The 18,071-nt window shown below is 37.6% G+C and overlaps 1 protein-coding gene across 1 annotated transcript; it reads left to right on the forward strand.

Annotated features, from left to right (window-relative positions):
* Window positions 1-281: 281 nt before the first annotated feature.
* On the forward strand, window positions 282-1,103 carry LOC148948729 (uncharacterized). Its single transcript, XM_089095002.1, has one exon. It carries the CDS (start codon window positions 282-284, stop codon window positions 1,101-1,103), a length of 822 nt encoding a protein of 273 aa, XP_088951128.1.
* The last annotated feature ends 16,968 nt before the right edge of the window (window positions 1,104-18,071 follow it).

Below are 18,071 nucleotides of genomic sequence, written 5' to 3' on the forward strand. Positions count from 1 at the left end.
CTATCTACGACGGCCAGGTCGCAAGTGCTGCTGCCAGTGGGCTGAGTGCTTTGCCTCAGTTACCCTATAAGCACGTGAAGTCGTCCATGTACAGATCACGAAACAAGCTGATACCACCACTGCCCGCTGATACTATATCCGTACCGACGCCCTTGCCCCAGGCTTTCAGTGAGACGTCTGCAAACCAGAGATTCCTCCTCTTTCAGCTTCAAAATAACGCTGCGATTTGCTTTGCAACCGACGAGTCGTTAAGTCTGCTTGAACGAAGCCCGGAATGGTATATGGACGGCACCTTCGACTCAGCTCCTTCCCCATTCGGCCAGTTGTTCACCGTTCACGTTTTCTTCGGCGACAAGCAACTTCCCGCTGTCTTCGTGCTCATGGAGAGCAAGTCTGCGCAGCTTTACAACGACGTCTTCAGCGAGCTGATACTACAGGCTGCGATGAAAGGAGTGACACTTCGCCCGACGACCGTCGTCTCTGATTTTGAGACCGGTCTGCTGACATCCGTGAAGCAAGTTTTTCCGGCCGCCAAGCACCGTGGGTGTTACTTCCACTTTTGCCAAGCAGTAATCAGAAACTTGGGGCGTCACTCAGTCCGTGAGCTGTACATGACCGATGCAGACTTCAACCTCTACGTTCGAAAGCTTCTGGCTCTGGCGTTCCTACCTCCAGCGATCGTCAGAATCAATTCTGGTCCAATCATTTCTCACATCGTTCGTACCTGGCCTTCGGCTCGTCCGTTTGTCACTTACTTCAGCCGTCAGTGGTTCGACCAATGTCCTCCTCATTTCTGGTCAGTCTACGGCATCCAGCGAAGGACAAACAACGACCTCGAATCATGGCACATGCGGTTTAACCGAAGAGTCGGTCGCTACCACCCGAACTTGTGGCAGTTTATCTCTTTCCTGAAGGAAGAACAAGCAGTCGTCGATTCTGCAAGGACACAGCTACTCCAGGGTCATGTCATCCATCGGACTAACAAGATGTATGCATGGCTGAACGAACGACTCGAAAAGCTGTCGACGGAGTACAGGGCTGGAACTCGAACAGCAGACGAGCTTCTCTTGGGTGTCGCACATAACATTTCGCCGGATGTGTGATATTAGCAGTTTTTGTTTGTATTTTTACCAATATATTAATTTGAATTATCCGTTTTTGGCACGATTTTTGGGTGATTTCGTTCCATTTCTAAACGATCGTTGTGAAATAACTCTAAAAAAAGAGCCGAATATTTCGACTTGACCAGCAAGCCTTCTTCAGCGGCAATCAGTTCTTACCCTATGAACGTGCGTAAAATCTTCACTTATATTCTTCACAAGCTTAACAAACGTTTAGCTTCTTAACTCTCAGTACAGAGTTATTTCACAACCATTGACCCAATAAAATCCTCAGTTTTGTTCGTTGTCTTCGTGGCAATAAATATTTCTACAGGTCAATGTGGCAGCAAACCACGCTTCATCCACCGCAAAATCACAATTTTGGGTTTGGCGCTCAAATGGTACTCCGTGGCGCTCAAATGGGAACAAAATTCCGTGGCGCTCAAATGGAACAAAATTCCGTGGCGCTCAAATGGGAAAGCGCTCAAATGGGAACACCCCATTGCATGTATCATCTCTACTAACCATAGTAACTGGATCTACGAAGCTATCTGCTTGATCAATTCTATCGCTAACTAACATCATCTCTTCATCCTCCTTTATTTTTAGTCCAAGCGACTTCGTCTTTTTAAAGATCAACATTAAATAATTTTTTCAACCTTTGAACCATTGAAATTTTCAAAAGCTCATTCATTTTGCTATGATTTTTATTCAGGACAATCAAATCCTCCCCATAATCTAAGTCAGGGAGAAACTTACTTTCTCATTTCATACCTTGTTCTCTCATAGCGTTTGCTGTGTTTCCAAGGACAAAAACCATTAAAATAATTAATAAAATTTGGGATGGAAGGCCTCCCTTCATAACTCCTAACTCCAAACCTAGCCCATCTACTAACCTCGGTTCCTGCCTCGACTGCAGCAACAGTATTATTGTATATAACAATAATTGTCTGAATGTACTTATGTCGTATATCATACAATATTAGAACCTTAAAACACTCTCTGTATCAATAACTGAGGCCGAATTCTTATCTTGAAATGGTACAAGTCTGTTTCTTGACATGGCTTTAAAATATCTTACTAATATACTGTCTCACTACATCTTTCAGATGCAAGGCAATTCTATTCGTGACCTTCACCTCCCATCTTCTTAATTTAAGTTTTAATACCCTTTCTCCTTCTCACATCTCTCTATTGTTCCATTAAGATTCACCAAGAAACTTCTCATCCAAAACCCGTCTCTCCTCTACCAAGCTTGAAGTGTTTTCGCAAATATTCCTTCATTTTTTTTCATAAGAAATTCTATTTTCTATAATCAAACCAACTTCCTAAGTTTATTCCATCTGTCCTCCGTATTTTCTAACTCCAACTCTAAAGATTCATATCCAACTGTTTTTGGAAAGTTTCCTCCCGAATTCTCATCTTGGAGACCATCGACGTTATATCTGTCCGGAAGTTAGTTACCTTCCTAAATATTTGCTTCAATTTAACTCTAGACAATACTAGGTATTGATCTTTAATTTTAACGACAATAAGGGTCCCCGTAAATACTCTAGTATCCTGTATAGATCATGTCAGTCTTCAACTTACAACAGTATAATTAATAAGATTAAACGTCATTGCTATCATTAACGCATGGGCGTTTTTCGTGACTTATTTCCTTACTGTTCATACTTGACTATTGTTTGTGCAAAACTGTAGTAGTCTGTTGCTGTTGCCCATTAACCCCCTTGAAATTCCCCTTTCATACCATATTCCTTTTGCTTAACTATAGCCACATATAGAATAAAATCAACACATCCCTGTGCATGCACACAGATTAATTCTCTATACACCATCGGTTTTGTCACCATTGTCAAAAATGTTAGGGAGAAATCAGCAAATTAAATTTCTTTTTTTTTAATTACTATGGATTTTATTTTGTGAAGCAATTAGTTTTTTTGTAAGTAAGCTATGACTTAGAAGAAATAATTTTATCTTCAGCATGGAATGAGAATCTAAGACAAAACAATTTTCTGCTTTGTCTCTATCTCCAAACGTATCACAACTCATTGCACGGATAATTAAACCGGGGAAAGACTTCCAAAATCACTGAATTGTGCATTGAATGATTATTTACTACTGATATTCCAAAAGCACTTTCTATCCTTTATCTATAACCGGAGACTGGTAACCGGAGAGAATGGTAGGGAATAAAAAGAAAAATTGGCTCGCAAGCCGCTAAACTATTACTTTTATAAGTAAAATATATTATATAAATAAAATATATTTATATATGTATAAAAATTTGTATACAAATCATATATTGTTTTCTATTACAATAATCAAACGATGGATGTCATCCTCGAAGCATTGTTTTATTAATATTAAACTTGAATGTAAACAAGAGGCAATGAAGGAGGGAGTAGAGACCCTCCTTCCCATTTAAGAGTTTTGGGTCAAACAGGCCGTGGTAATAAACTATAAGTAAAGAGCAATTCTTGTCAATCGAAATCTGAGCTCAAAGAAGTTTCGAGTACTTAAAACAACAATTTATTTTATTCATAATTTTGAATATGCAAATTATATCAATTTATAAAATTTCATATATAGAAATTAAATTTCCACAAAAAGTTGTGACATTTTAATAAATTCTATGCAATGAAATTCAATATGTATGACAGAGCTAAAGGTATTATCTGCAAAATGTGAAGCTTTTCTTTTTTATGAAGTGAATCATCATTTTCGTATCATTTCATTTTCTTATTAAATATTCATAAGGAAAAAGAGAATTTCTTATTTTGAAGGCATTTAGGTTGCCAAAAAACATATCTACAGTATCTAGGTTCCGGCTAACAGCACAAATTTGAAACTTCTGAGGAATATTGATAGGGACGTTGAGCTTAATTAATTAAAAAAAAAACTTTCCGAAAAATAAGTTTTTCAAATAAAAGTAAAGGTCATTTTAAACTTAAGCTCAGCAGATACGAATACGTTTTAAAAATAGAACTCAAAACGACCAGGAATCAATTTTAAAGATTAAATGAAACCCAAAACGAACAGAAATTAAATAAATAACCATAGCAAAAACGTACATCAAGTTATAATATAAATGAATAAACAGATCTTAAAGCGAGTAATGTTTAGATTGAAATTGAAAATCAAGCTTAAAACGAAAAAAAAATATTTTCCTATTGAAGTATAAATGAAAGTTAAAACCAACAGAAATTAAATAAACAATCAATTCAAACAAGCGTACAATAAATATTAATGTAAATTAATAAATAAATCTTAAAACGAGTGAAACTTAAATTGAATATGCAAATCAAGCTTGAAACGGATAAAAATCACTACAGACAAGAATTTGGGTATGACCTCCTTCTCTCACTGTAAGAGTCTAAAACCTACTGCGGCATTGGCGCTTTACTGAAAACCAATTTTATGACAAATAATTTCTGTTGTACTTAGTATTGAAAATAAAACATTAAAATTATAGTAACATTTTGAACTGATGAGCTTTCAGCAATTAATATCATTATATATCAATATTCAGTTTAATTTAATAGTTCTTTTTAAAGTTGTTAAAGACGAATATAGTTTCCCTACAAACAAGTGTTTGGATACTGCCTCCTTTCCTAACTGTAAATAAAAACCAAAGGCCTATTGCGTCATTGGCGCTTAACTGAAAACGGACTATATTAAAAATATTTTCCTTTCCAGTTCTTACAGCATTGAAAAAAAAAAAAATACAATTGTAGTGAAATAAATTCTTGAACTGATGGATCTTTTATTAATTAATATTATTATGGATCAAATATTCAATTTGATGTTGTTTATACTTTCCAAGACTGTTCAAGACGCATGTAGTTTTCAATAAAGCACCAATAACGCAGTAGGTTTTAGACTTTTAGAGTGAGAGAAGCAGGTGATACCCAAACTCTTGTTCGTGATGAGTATTATTCGTTTGAAGCTTTATTTGTATATTCAATTTATGTTACACTCGTTTTAAGATTTATTTATTCATTTACATTAATATTGTTGTATGTTTGTTTGCATTGATTGTTTATTTAACTTATGCTCGTTTTAAGTTTCATTTATACTTCAATAGGAAAATTTTTTTTTATCGTTTTAAGCTTGATTTTCATATTCAATCTAAGGACTACTCGCTTTAAGATCTATTTATTCTTGTATGTTGTAACCCGCTGTATGTTTTTGTTATGGTTGCTCATCTAATGCCTGTTTCTGCTGGGTTTCCGTTACTCTTCAATGGCTTCTTAAAGTCAATTAGAGTAACGTTTTGCTTTTTAAATTGCGACAGTGTCTGCTGATCTAATGCCCGTGAAGGACTTTATTTTTCTGTGAAAAACTTATTTTTAGGAAAGTTTTTTTTAACTAATTTTTGTTCGTGTTTTATTGCAAAAAATTTGAAGTTTTTAAAAGTTTTTATTTCAAAATCAAACTTTAAAAAAAATCAAATATTCATCGAAGTATCAAAACTGATATTAAAGTAACAATATCAAAGTGAAAAAATGGGTTTGTGTCAACCTCGGAGTTTTTATTATCTGATGTTTGAACTATTTTAAACAAAATTGCTATCTCAATATTTTTATCGGATGGGTTTGGGGGAAAAGGGCGTGGGGGACTAGATTAAGCATCGGTCTCTTTCAACTCTTTAAAAGTGAACTAGAACTTTTTTTCAGTCAAATGAGCCCTCTCTGAAGTTTATACGAGTTTTCATTCTATAAGAACCATATATATCCCCAAAGTATAACTTACAACGCCTGTCCCTGGGCCCTGAAGGGTTGTGTCGACTCTTGAGTTTTAATATCTGATGGATGAACTATTTTAACAAAATGGTCACCTGACATTTTTATCGGATGGGTTTATCCATCCAATACACCCAAAGCCGTGGATCGTGGGAGGGGCTAGTTGCCCTCCGATCTTTTTTCACTCTGAGAAAATGAACTACAACTTTTAATTTCCATTCAAATGAACCCTCTCTGAAGTTTATACGAGCATACCTTCCATAAGAGCCATATATGCCCCCAGAGCAATACTTACAACGCCTGCCCCGGCCCTAAGGGGGGAGGGTTGTGTCAACGCAGGAGTTTTTCTTATCTTACCTTTGAACTATTTTTAACAAAATGGCTATCTCAAATTTTTTATCAGATGTATTTGGGGAAATAGAATTTGGGGGTCCAGTTGCCTTATGATCAACTTTGACTCTTAAAAAGGGCACTAGAACTCTAGATTTCCAATCGAATGAGCTCCCTTTGAAGCTTATACGACGACCCCTTCTATGTGAGGTGCCTCTGGGAAAAAAATAAATGGAGTGTGGGGGGAGGCTAGCTGCCCTCCAATCACTTTTGACTCTTAAAAAGTGAATTACAACTTTTAATTTAATATCTAATGAACCCGTCTGAATTTTATATGAGCACTCCTTCCATAACAACCATATATACCCCCGGGGCATAACTTACAATGCCTACCCCGGGCCCTGGGGGGCTGTGTCGAGACACCGGAGTTTTTTTGTTATCAGAACTCTGAACTATTTTTAACAAAATGTCTATCTCAAAATTTTTATTTGATGTATTTAAGGCGTGGAGGAAAGGGGGACTAGTTGCCCTCCGATCTCTTTTAATTATTAAAAGGTGAACAAGAACTTTCAATTTCCAATCAAATGAGCTCTTTCCGAAGTTTATACGATCATCCCTTCCATAAGAACCATATATGCCCCTAGAGCATTACTCATGACGCCTGCCTCCGGGTCCTAGCAGGATCCGTCGAGACAGGAATTTATCTTATCTGACCTTTGAACTATTTTTAATGAAATGGCTATAATAAAATAAATTATCGGATGGGCTTGGGGAAAAAGGGTGTGCGGGGGGGCCTAGTTGCCCTCGGATATGTATTGACTCTTAAGAATTGGACTAGAACTTTCAATTTCCAATCAAATGAACCCCCTCTGAAGTTTTTTACGAGCATCCCTTTCATAAGAACCATATACGCCCCCAGGACAACACTTACAACGCCTATCCCCTGGGCTCTGGGGGGCGTTTTTTTATCTAATTTTTTAACAATTTCCAAAACACTGGCTATCTCAAAATTTGTAGCGGACGGGTTTGGGGAAAAAGAGCGTTGGAGGGGGGCTAGGTTAACTCTCTTGACTCTTAAAAAGTGAACTAGAACTTTCAATTTCCAATCAAATGACCCTCTCTGAAGTTTATACGAGCATCCCTTTCATAAGAACCATACATGCCATTAGGGCACAACTTAGAACGCCATCCCCTGTGCCCTGGGGGGTTTCTATTAACACCAGATTTTTTCTTATCCGACCTTTGAACTATTTTTAACAAAATATCTATCTCAACATTTTCATCAGATAGGTTTTGAAAAAGAAGGCATGCGGGGGGGGGGGGGCTAGCTCCCCTCGGATCTCTTTTGACTATTAAAAAGTGAGCTTGAACTTTCAATATCCAATCAAATGAGCCCTCTCTGTAGTTTATACGAGCATCCCTTTTATAAGAACCATAGATGCCCTTAGGGCATAAGTTAGAACGCCTTCCCCTGTGCCCTGGGGGGGGGGGTTCTATTAACACCAGATTTTTTCTTATCCGACCTTTGAACTATTTTTAACAAAATATCTATCTCAAAATTTTCATCAGATAGGTTTTGAAAAAGAAGGCGTGGCTGGGGGGGGGGGGGTAGCTGCCCTCGGATCTCTTTTGACTATTAAAAACTGAGCGTGAAATTTCAATATCCAATAAAATGAGCCCTCTCTGAAGTTTATACGAGCATTCCTTTCACACGAACAATATATGCCCCAGGGCATAACTTACAACGCCTGCCCCCGGGCCCTGGCGGGGTTGTGACGAGTTTTGTTATCTGACTTTTGAGCAATTTTTAACTTAATGGCTATTTCAAAATTTTCATTGGAAGAATTTGGGAAAAAAGAGGCGTGGGGGGGGGAACTAGTTGCCCTCTAGTCTCTTTTGACTCCAAAAATCTTAATTAGAACTTTCAATTTCCAATCAAATGAGCCATCTCTGAATTTTTTACGGGTATCTCGTCAATATAAAACAAATAGTCCTCCAGGGCGTAACTTACAACACCTGCCTTCGGGCTCTGGGGGGCAGTTTCGGCCTAGTAGTTTTCGTTATATGGTTAATGAACTATTAAAAAAAAAGCCATTTAAAAGTTCTTATGGGATGGGTTTGAGGAAAAAAGGGTTTGGAGGGGGGCTAGGTGCCCTTTAATCTCTTTTGACTCTTAAAAAGTAAACTAGAACTTTCAATTTCCAATCAAATGAGCCCTCTTTGAAGTTAATACGAGCCTTTCTTCCATAAGACTCATGTATACCCCCAGGGCATAACTTACAACGCCTGCCCCCGGGCCTTGGGGGGTTGTGTCGACACCGGAATTTTTGCTATATGATCTATGAACTATTTTTAACAAAACAGCTATCTTAAAATTTTTATTGGATTCATTTGGGGGAAAAGGGTTTGGGGAGTGAGAAGCTGGTTACCCTACAATATCTTTTGACGCTTAAAAAGTGAACTGGAACTTTCAATTTCCAATCAAATGAGCCCTCTCTGAAGTTTTTTACGAGCATTCATTCCATAAGAACCATATATGTCCCCTAGGGCATAGCTTATAACCCTTGACCCTGAAAACTGTGGGGGGAGTGTCCTGCTCAAACATATAATTTCCAGAACTTTCAACTACGTTGAACAAAATCGGTATATCAAAATTTTGATTGGATGTGTTTGGGGAAATGTTAAGCATATAAGGGGTGTCAGTTGCCTTAGAATCACTTTCGACTATTAAAAAGGGAACTAGCGATTTAAATTTCCAATCGAATGAGCCCTCTCTAAAATTTCTACGACAACGTTGTCTATACGAAACCTTATAAGATAAGATAAGATAACGTGTATTTCAAGCCAAAATGTGGCCATGTACACAAATAACATACAAGATTAACAAATTACAGCACTCGCCACAATAATAATAAAAAAATAAAAATAAAATAAAAACTACTCTCTTCTTTTTGCAAAAAACTCATCAAGATATCTTCCCACTAGACAAATAAAGTGTGACGACGTACATTTCAAGGCATCAGGAAGCAGCACTCCATCATTCCCAAATAAATTATCCCTTACCCCCGAAAAAACCTCGACAACGACTAAGACAATGCTCCAAATTCTCCTCCTCTTTTTGGCAAAGAGGGCAAGCAAACCTGCCGTCCGTAGTCGGCAGTAGAAACTTCAAAGGGGGTTCATTCCGATAGGAAATCGAGAGCTATAGTGCCCTTTTTAATAGTCGAAAATGATTGGAGGGCAACTAGCCCCCCATGCCCATCATTCCCCCAAACACATCCAATCAAAATTTTTATATCGCCATTTTGTTCAGCGTAGTCGATTTTCAGATAGAAAATATGTTTTTGAGGAGGACACTCCCCCACCACCCTCAGGGCAAGGGTTTTAAGTTATGCCCTGGGGGCATATAAGGTTTTTAGAGAAGGCGTTGTCGTAGAAACTTCAAAAAAGGCTCATTCGTTTGGAAATTCTAAGGGCTAGTACCTTTTTTAATAGTCGAAAGTGATTGGAGGGCAACTAGCCCCCCCCCCCACGCCCATCATTTCCCCAAACACATCCAATCAAATATTTTAGATAGCCATTTTGTTAAGCGTAGTTGATTTCAAATAGAAAATACGTTTTTGAGGAGAACACTCTCCCACAACCCTCAGGGCAAGGGTTTTAAGTTATGCCCTGGGGGCATATAAGGCTTTTATAGGAGGCGTTGTCGTAGAAACTTCAAAAAAGGCTCATTCCATTGGACATTCAAAGGGATAGTGCCCTTTTTAATCGTCGCAACTGATTGGAGGGCAACAAGCCGCCCCCCCCCCCCCCACGCTCATCATTCCCCCAAACACATCCAATCAAAATTTTTATATAGCCATTTTGTTCAGCGTAGTTGATTTCTAAATAGAAAATATGTTTTTGAGGAGGACAATCCCCCACAACCCTCAGGGCAATTGTTTTAAGTTATCCCCTGGGGGCATATAAGGTTCTTATAGAAGGCGTTGTCGTTAAAAAATTCAAAAAAGGCTCATTTGATTAGAAATTCAAAGGGCTAGTGCCCTTTTTAATAGTCGGTAGTGATTGGAGGGCAACTACCCCCCCACGCCCATCATTCCCCCAGACACATCCAATCAAAATTGTGAGATAGCCATTTTGTTCAGGGTAGTTGATTTCCAGATATAAAATATCTTTTTGAGGAGGACACTCCCCCACGACCCTTAGGGCAAGTGTTTTAAGTTATGCCCTTGGGGCATATAAGGTTTTTATAGAAGGCGATGTCGTAGAAACTTCAAAAAAGGCTCGTTCGATTGGAAATTTAAAGGGCTAGTGCCTCTTTTAATAGTCGAAAGTGATTTGAGGGCAACTAACCCCCCTCTCACGCCCACGTTTTCCCCAAACACCTCCAATTAAAATTTTGAGACAGCCATTTTATTAAACATAGTTTCAAGTTCTGGAAATTAGGTCTTTGAGGATGACAACTCCCCCACAGCCCTCAGGGCAAGGGTTGTAAGTTATGCCTTGGGGCATACAAGGTTTTTTATAGATAACACTGTCGTATAAACTTCAGAGAGGGCTCACTTGGTTGGAAATTGAAAGTTCTAGTTCACTTTTTAAGCGTCAAAAGATATTGGAGGGTAACCAGCTCCCCCCCTAAACCCTTTTTTCCCAAATGCATCCCAATAAAAATCTAGGATACCCATTTTGTTTAAAATAATTCAAAGATTATACCAAATTCAAACAAAATTCCGGTGTTGAACAAAATTCCGATGTTGACACAACCCACCACGGCCCGAGGATAGGTGTTATAAGTTATGACCTGGGGGCATATATGGGTCTTATGGAAGGAATGCTCGTATTAACTTCAAAGAGGTATCATTTGATTGGAAATCCAAAGTTCTACTTCACTTTTTAAAAGTAAAAAGAGGCTGGAGGGCACCTAGCCCCCCCCCCCCCTCCACGCCCTTTTTTCCTCAAACCCATTCGATAAGAACTTTGAGATAGCTTCTTTTTTTAAATAGTTCAAAGACCATATAAAGAAAACTCAGGGGTCAACACAGCCCCCAGGGCCTGAGGGCAGGTGTTGTAAGTTATGCCCTTGGGGAATATATGGTTCTTTTTAAAGGGATGCCCTTAGGAAATTCAGAGATGGCTCATTTGATTGGAAATTGAAAGTTCTAGTTAAGTTTTTTCGAGTCAAAAGATATTGGAGGGCAACTAGCCCCCCCCCCCCACCCTCCACGCCCCTTTTTCCCAAATTCATCCAATAAAAATTTTTAGATAGGCATTTAGTTACAAATTTCTCAAAAGTCAGTTAAAAAAAACTCAAGTGTTTTCAAAACCCCGCAGGGCCTAAGGGCTGGCGTTGTAATTCTTCCCCTGGGGCATACATTGTTCGTATGAAAGAGATACTCTTATAAACTTCAGAGAGGGATCATTTGATTGGATATTGAAATCCAGCCCTTTTTAAGAGTCAAAAGTGATAAGAGGGCAACTGGCCCCCCATGCCCTTTCCCCCCAAATACATCTGATAAAAAAATTTGAGGTAGCCATTTTGTTAAAAATAGTTCAAAGATCATATGACAAAACTGCTTCATCAGATACTGAAACTCCAGGGTCGACACAACCTCCCAGGGCCGAGGGACAGGCGTTGTAAGTTATACTTTGGAGATTTATATGGTCTTTATAGAAGGGATACTCGTATAAACTTCAGAGAGGGCTCATTTGATTGAAAATAGAAATTTATAGTTCACTTTTAAAGAGTCAAAAGAGACCGAAGCTTAATATAGTCCCCCTACAACCTTTTTGCCCAAACCCATCCGATAAAAATTTTGAGATAGCAATTTTGTTAAAAATAGTTCAAACATCAGATAAAAAAAAAGTCCGAGGTTGACACAAACCCATTTTTTCACTTTGATATTGTTACCCTGATATCAGTTTTGATACTTTGATGAATATTTGATTTTTTTTAAGTTTGATTTTAAAATAAGGAAGTTTTTAAAACTTGAAATTTTTTGCAATCAAAAACGAACAAAAATTAATTTAAAAAAAGCTTTCCGAAAAAATAAGTTTTTCAAAGAAAAGTAAAGGCCATTTTAAACGCAAGCTCAGCAGATACAAACACCTTTTAAAATTCAAACTCAAAACGACCAGAAAATACTAATAAAGAATAAATGAAACCCAAACCGAACAGAAATTAAATAAACAATCATAGCAAAAACATACAACAAGTAATGATATAAATGAATAAGTAGATCTTAAAGCGAGTAATGCTTAGATTGTATATGAAAATCAAGCTTAAGACGAAAAAAATATTTTCCCATTGAAGTACAAATGAAGCTTAAAACGAATAGAAATTAAATAAACAACCAACGCAAACAAACATACACTAGATATTATGTAAATTAAAAAATAAATCTTAAAACGAGGGAAACTTAAATTGAATATACAAATTAAGCTTGAAAAAAACAAAATTCACCACAAAAAAGAATTTGGGTAAGACCTCTTTCTCTCGCTGTAAAAGTCTAAAAACCTACTGGGTCACTGGTGCTTTACTAAAAACTATATGCGCCTTGAACAGTCTTGGAAAGTATTAACAACATCAAATTGAATATTTGGCAGCATTTGGCGATTAGGAAAGGAGGCAGTATCCAATCACTTGTTTGTAGGGAAACTATATTCGTCTTTAACAACTTTAAAAAGAGCTAATAAATTAAACTGAATATATGATGTATAATGATATTAATTGCTGAAAGCTCATCAGTTCAAAATGTTACTATAATTTTAATGTTTATTTTCAGAGATAAGTACAAAAGAAAATATTTATCACAAAATTGGTTTTCAGTAAAGCGCCAATGACACAGTAGTTTTTAGACTTTTACAATGATAGAAGGAGGTTATACTCAAACTCCTGTTTGTTGCGATGTTTGTTTTTTTCCAGCTTGATTTGTATGTTAAATTTAAGTTTTACTCGTTTTAAGATTTATTTATTAATTTACATTAATATCTATTGTATCTTTCTTTGCATTGATTGTTTATTTAATTTCTGTTCGTTTTAAATTTCACTTCTTGTATCTGCTGAGCTTAAGTTTGAAATGGCCTTTACTTTTCTTTGAAAAACTTCAAAGAAAAGTAAAGTTTTTTTTTAATTAATAGCTTTAAAAGGCCAAGATCTTTTCCTATGTAGCTGAAGTAACTCATCATATGCAGCCTTCAGTAGCCTATCACTGGGTAACTGTACAACCCTTAGCCAAAATTTTATCATTTGGACTGTCCTATAACTTTTAATAGACCACAGTCCAAGGTCTCCTTTAAGAAACTGGGTATGGGTCATTCTCTGCAACCCGTACAATCTCTTAAAATAACCTAGCTGAACGCTTTCTATCTGGGCAGCGTTCTCATGTCCCCAGATCTGTGCCCCGTAATGGAGAATCGGCCTAATCTTAGATAAAAAAAAACCTCTTATGCAAAGACAAATACTTTATTCCGCTAATTTTATTCCTGAAAAGTGAAAATGTTGCAGCTCTTCCCCCATTTAACACTTCTCTAATTTAAAAACTCCATCCACCATTACTTTGGAAAATAAAACCAAGATACTTTATTTTTTCAACTACTTCTATTTGTTGCCCTCCAAATTCAAATATATTATCTATTTTTTCATTCCTTTTACTGAAAATAACCACTTTAGTTTTCATAACGTTAAGCTGTAACTTTTTCATTTGTAAATATTCCTCAATTAAATCAAGTAATGTTTGAAGCTCCCTTGCCGACTTCGCCACCAATGAAGTGTCATCCGCAAATAATAACACCGAAAAATTAATTTTTCCAAGACACAGCTTTTTTCCCATTTATTTTTCCAGAAACTTCACCATATCATTCAAAAACAAACCGAACAGTCTCGGGGATATGGCGCTGCCCTGCTTCACTCCTTTCTTAATTTCAAATAGCCTGGAAAATCCCGAACCTGCAACCCTGCCCATAGACTTAGTCCCAGAATACATACCAATAAATAAACGAATAAAACGTAAAGGTAGACCTACATCTCTTAAACACTTTTCAAAAGAGAGCTCTATCTACATTGTCGAATGCCATTCTTAAGTCTAGAAACGCAACATACAGTTTATTTCTACCTGATCCATACTTCTCTATCAGTACACTTCAAAACTAGCAAAAAAACACCAAAAAAACCTCTTTAACAAAACTGCTTGTATACCATCTATTCCTGGCCCGGATCCTCCCTTCATCTTCTTAACTACTTTCCTAACTTCATCTGAGGTTACCTCCTTCACTAACTCATAACCTTTTTCTTTCATCGGAAACTGCGGAGCAACCCTTGATTCTTCACTATCAAGGCCACTAGAATCTTCATCTATACTCTAAAGAAAACTAGGCAAAGTATCAGCTTCAGGGATTTGTAATTGGCTTTTTCCTTGTCTATTCTCCTGCATTATTCCTCACCGAAATTGCTTTGTATCCCCTACCATATAAGCCTTCTCTATCTCTTTCTGTTCCACTCTAATTTTCTCCCGTTTTTACCTCCGTTTTAGCCTATTATATTCCCTTCTTCTCTCCTTAAACCGTATAACAAAATCTGCCTTTCTTCCTCTAAAGAGCAAGCATTTACCAAATCTAATAACTCCTCCATTTCCTTTTTAAAAGAACTACATTCATAATAAAAAAACTATTATTCCTTTTCATATTTGGCTTCTCCGACACACGAGCACACTCATAAATCACAAAACCCAAATCTTCCAAAATTCCATCTATATCTCTTGTTTCTTCGTGCAGACTCTCAACTTTCTCAATTATTTCAGGCCTCAAAAACTCCTCTTTCATCAACTCCAGCTCCTCATTACTTCATTTACTCTTTAAAAACTTCCCTGAAAAACAAAGATCCTTTGTAACCCTACTAACAGGACTATCACCTTTTTTATTCCTTGAGACTCCTCTTCCAAGGTAAAGCTTAATCTCAACTGGTAAGTGGTCAGAGCCTACGACCCTAAGAACCTCAACATCAACTGCCAGGGCCACGAGCTCAATACCAACAAAAAAATAATCAGTTACACTAGAGTTTGTCCCCGACAGACAGGTAAACTCACCCCCTCCCCATCCTTCCCAAATCTTCCATTTCCAATCACTAATGCATTATCTGAACACAGTTCCAGAAGCCGTTTACCCCAACAATTAACCTTTCTTTCAATATCTTTGCTCCTTCTCGATGTCTTATAGATATCAGGTATCGGGTCTGACGTATCAACTAATGAAACTTGATTAATCTCCTTACATATTCCCGTATAAGCATTAAAGTCCCCCACCACCAAAAAATAATCCTTATCAAAACGTGATTGCAATTACCTAAGCTCCTCCTCTAATAAATCCCATGTCACTTCTACTACATACAAAATATTCTGGGGGGCAATATACAAAACACCTAAAATCAAACTTTTACCACTAACAAGATGAATCCGTACCCATATAATATTCTCCGATACACTAGAAATTAGAGAATATTTACGGAAACGATCTGCTTAATTGACAACAAAATACCTCCATAATATCTCATATTCTTTGCTGGTTTACGCGCAACATTCTCTACCCAGTATCCTTCAAAATAAGGGACTGTATCGTCACTATGCCACGACTCCTCAAGAGCAATAATATCAACACCACCTAGGTCCTTCAGTGCTTGTTCAACCTTATTTCTCACACCCTGGACATTCCATGTGATTAATCGCATAGGGTGAACATGGCCACACTGTCCCTATTCACTTTGAACAAGCTGGTGCTGTGTCAGCAGGACAAAGGGTGTTTCTGGCTCATCACCTAAGTATGAAAGTCAATAATAATCTTTTGATTACGCAGCTCTGGTGCTCCTCGACTGACCTCTGTAGTTAGCTCTTCCACCAACAGATCGAGAGTCCTTTCTTGCAATATTACGGGCATCAATACGATTTTGATCATCCGGGCTTATGACCTCCCAGGCTTTTCGCTTTTCAATATTTTTCACAACTATTGGAGAATTCCGGACAGGACGCTTAGCACCCTTCGAGGAATGCAGTTTCAAATCACGTATATTAAATTCGATCACCGTCTCGATATCACTCTCGGCTTGACTATCACTCTCAGAGCTTTCAAACACCACTCTGCCAGCGACGGAAATGTCAATTTTTTCGCTAGCCGGTACTTTAGCTAGTTCGACTTCTCTTGTTTCTGCTGAACCTTTTCGAGGAATCCCCAGATAATTCACTTCACTGGAGCTCGTGGTTACTTCCTTAACACATTCCGAAGGAAAGTCATAAAAAAACACTCTGCCGTCGATGTATAACTTTTCTCCCCTAAGCCTAGCTTGGTGGTGTTTCAACAAAGCGTACTCAGACCAGTTTAAGGTTTTTACGGGCTTCCCTTTGCCTGGCACTATAGTCAGGGGCAGCCGACTACCCATTCCTCTTCAAAAGGGGATTAGACTTATGAATTATCCCGCGAAATTCAACAGAGTTCATCTTTAGTAAGACTGGCCCCGCACGCATTCTGAACACGTCTTTGACGTCACAACGGTTCAGATTTAAATCTGGTATACACTCATTAAGAACCATAATTATTTCTTGCTTCAGCGTATATATAGCAGGATTAATAGGTTCGAAGTTATATAAGACAACGTTACATCTTCTCAGTTCTTCCTCAAATGCGTCAGCCCGCATGGTAGCTGCTCGTAAATTCTTCCGAAACATCTCAATTTCTCCTTCCATCTCTTCACAAGCTTTGGCATTGTCAGATAGTTTTTGGTTCAAAGAAGAAAACTGGCTTTCAACTGATGTAACCTTCACTAAGACTTCCGGCAAAGTCTTTTCAGTAGCCTCAATTAATCGTGGTATCAGATCTAGCTTGAAATTAATTTCCTGTAAAAACTGAGCACTGGCTGTACCCTCAGGCATAGCCTCAGTTAAAGCTATAGTCGCTCCATTTGAGTTATTCATTTTTTAAAAATTTCAGTCCTCCCACACACTGCTTGCGTATTCCTGCTTCAGTAATCCAAATCACGATCAATAATCATTTATAAATAACAGTCCAGATTCATTATCACAAGAGTCTAAATTCTTCGTATTTCACTTGCAAGCAACTCTGAATGAAAACTGATTTTCATTCAGCGAAATGATTCATACTTATGTCCGAAATGTCACATTAAATACCAATTGCATAGTTAAGTATCTGGTTTCAAGGTTATCCGTATGAAAAAATATACAAATAAAAATCCTATATTACAGATTTAATTTTCAAGACATATGCACACTGCTTACGTATTCCTTCTTCAGTAATCCAAATCACAATCAATAATCATATATAAATAACAGTATAGAGTCATTATCACAAGAGTCTAAATTCTATTTCGTATTTCACTTGTAAGCAACGCTTCCTGAGGCGATGTTCATCAGACGAGCGCTGAATGAAACCTTATATGCCCCCAGGGCATAACTTACAACCCTTGACCTGAGGGCTGCGGGGGAGTTTTCATCCTCAAAGTCTTAATTTCCAGAACTTAAAACTACGTTTAATAAAATGGCTATCTCGAAATTTTGATTGGATGTGTTTGGGGAAAAGGTGGGCGTGAGAGGGGGGTTAGTTTCCCTCCAATGACTTTCAACTAGGTAAAAGGGCACTAGCCCTTTTGAATTTCCAATCGAATGAGCCTTTTTTGAAGTTTCTACGACAACACATTCTATAAAAACCTTATATGGCCCAAGGGCAAAACCCTTGCCCTGAGGGTTGTGGGGGAGTGTCCTTCTCAAAAACATATTTTCTGTCTGGAAATCAACTACGCTGAACAAAATCACTATCTTAAAATTTTGATTGGATGTATTTGGGGGAATGATGGGTGTGGGGGGGGGGGCTAGTTGCCCTCCATTCACTTTCGACTATT

This window comes from Artemia sp. Qi Xiang Cuo, chromosome 9 (genome assembly GCF_049724085.1).
Source record: "Artemia sp. Qi Xiang Cuo chromosome 9, ASM4972408v1, whole genome shotgun sequence".
Taxonomy (NCBI): domain Eukaryota; kingdom Metazoa; phylum Arthropoda; class Branchiopoda; order Anostraca; family Artemiidae; genus Artemia; species Artemia sp. Qi Xiang Cuo.

Coding starts and splice junctions, on each gene's coding strand:
- LOC148948729 (XM_089095002.1), top strand. CDS start 282: ATGGACGGCACCTTCGACTCAGCTCCTTCCCCATTCGGCCAGTTGTTC.